The sequence below is a fragment of the Chenopodium quinoa genome, unplaced genomic scaffold (genome assembly GCF_001683475.1).
Source record: "Chenopodium quinoa cultivar QQ74 unplaced genomic scaffold, ASM168347v1, whole genome shotgun sequence".
Taxonomy (NCBI): Eukaryota; Viridiplantae; Streptophyta; class Magnoliopsida; order Caryophyllales; family Amaranthaceae; genus Chenopodium; species Chenopodium quinoa.
In genome coordinates, this window is record NW_018742206.1 from 169,066 (window position 1) to 170,691 (window position 1,626).

The following is a 1,626-nucleotide window of genomic DNA, read 5'->3' on the forward strand; positions in this document are numbered from 1 at the left end:
GTGGCCAGATTAAAATGGGTCTTAAGTCACCTGCTGCCTGCTGAACAGAACATACAACCCAAGTTTCAGAATTTCCAATAACATGTACACATCGATGAAAAATGGTTCTACCTCAATCCAGAGACAAGGAAGTTCTATTTGCTCCCAAATGAACCTAATCCATATAGGTGCCAACAGTCCAAAAGATTCAAGGTAAAAGGCATGTTCATGGCTATCATTGGCAAGCCAATTTTTTACTCCCAAGGTCAAGTGGTACATGATGGAAAGTATGGAATCTTTCCATTTGTTTATGAGACAATTGCAAAGAAAAAAAGCAAGAATAGAGAAGCTGGAGCTGTGGAAATTAAGGCAACACAATATGTAAACAAGGAAGCAATAAGGGAAATGCTGCTTCACAATGTGATTCCAGCAATCAAAAGTAAATGGCCATCAGATCTGTCCAAGGACATTTTGATTCAGTGGGATAATGCTCGATCTCATCAAGTTCCTAGCTAAGGATGAGGAATTCCAGCATGCATGTCAGTCAGATGGGTTTAACATACAATTCATTTATCAACCAGCCCAGTCACCAGATCTAAATGTGTTAAATCTTGGATTGTTCAATACAATACAGAGCATCCAGTACCAATCATTCCCTAAGAACTTGGGGGAACTCATTGAGAAAGTGAAAGAGGCTTATGACTCTTTTAATCCAATACTAAACAAGCACACATGGATAACACTACAATGCTGCATGGAAGAGATACTGAAGCATTTGGGTGGCAACAATTTCTCCCCACCACACAAAGGGAAGAAAAGGCTGGAAAGACTAGGCCTGCTGCCTGAACAACAAGAGGTGGAGGGGGCTGTGGTTGAACAAGCTGTTGAACATTTGAACACTTTATTCATACAAACAGGGGAAGTCAATGAAGAAGATGAAGGCATGCAAGTTGATGCAGATTGAAGAACATGTCAAGCACATGGGACAGACTGCCACATATAACCATTGAAGAGCTATTAAGCAAGTGGTAAAATTGCTAGGTTGTTTTTTGTGTTTATAGTTTTACCAGTTTAAAAAATTCATTGGTTATGTGTATTTTGTGAAAATTCAAGTCATATGTTGTAAGGCAGTCTGAACTAGCTTAATTTGACAAAAGTACTACCTTTTGAAGGCTTTATTGCTTATGTTGTAAGGTTGTATTTAAGTGGTGTTGATTTATGTGCATAAATTGATGACAATATGTTTACCAAAAAAAAAAAAAAAAAAAAAAAAAAAAAAAAAAAAAAAAAAAACAAAACCACATGTAAATCCATCAGAAGCTGTGGTTTATGACATAATAGTAAATTGCATAAGTGATTTCCTCAACAACAACTTGCATATGAAGTTGTTGGAGCAATTCCAACTTATGAATTTCAAATGTCAAATGAGTCCCTTCATCATTTGGATTTGTTACACATTAAGGGACTCACACATTTCCTCACTCACACATAAAGAGACTCAGGAAAGGACTCATACATATAGGCAGCATTGTTTTTTTCTCTCTTAAAATAGTTATTGAGAACTAAACAAAAGGGACTCATAAATTTAGGCAACTCTAGGCAACACTGGTGAGGTTCTCTCTAAGCATAGTCCTTGAGAACACACAT

At 36.9% G+C, this 1,626-nt stretch overlaps 1 protein-coding gene across 1 annotated transcript; it reads left to right on the forward strand.

Annotated features, from left to right (window-relative positions):
- Positions 1-207: 207 nt before the first annotated feature.
- On the forward strand, positions 208-943 carry LOC110733171. The gene is made up of 2 exons (XM_021913186.1): positions 208-483; positions 614-943. The coding sequence occupies exons 1-2, from the start codon at positions 208-210 to the stop codon at positions 941-943; spliced, it is 606 nt and encodes a 201-aa protein (XP_021768878.1).
- Positions 944-1,626: the final 683 nt, after the last annotated feature.

Excerpts from the sequence above, each read along its gene's own strand:
- LOC110733171 (XM_021913186.1), top strand. The coding sequence starts at position 208 with ATGGCTATCATTGGCAAGCCAATTTTTTACTCCCAAGGTCAAGTGGTA. Across the intron at positions 484-613 it reads ATAATGCTCGATCTCATCAA|AGCATCCAGTACCAATCATT; the intron begins GTTCCTAGCTAA and ends AATACAATACAG.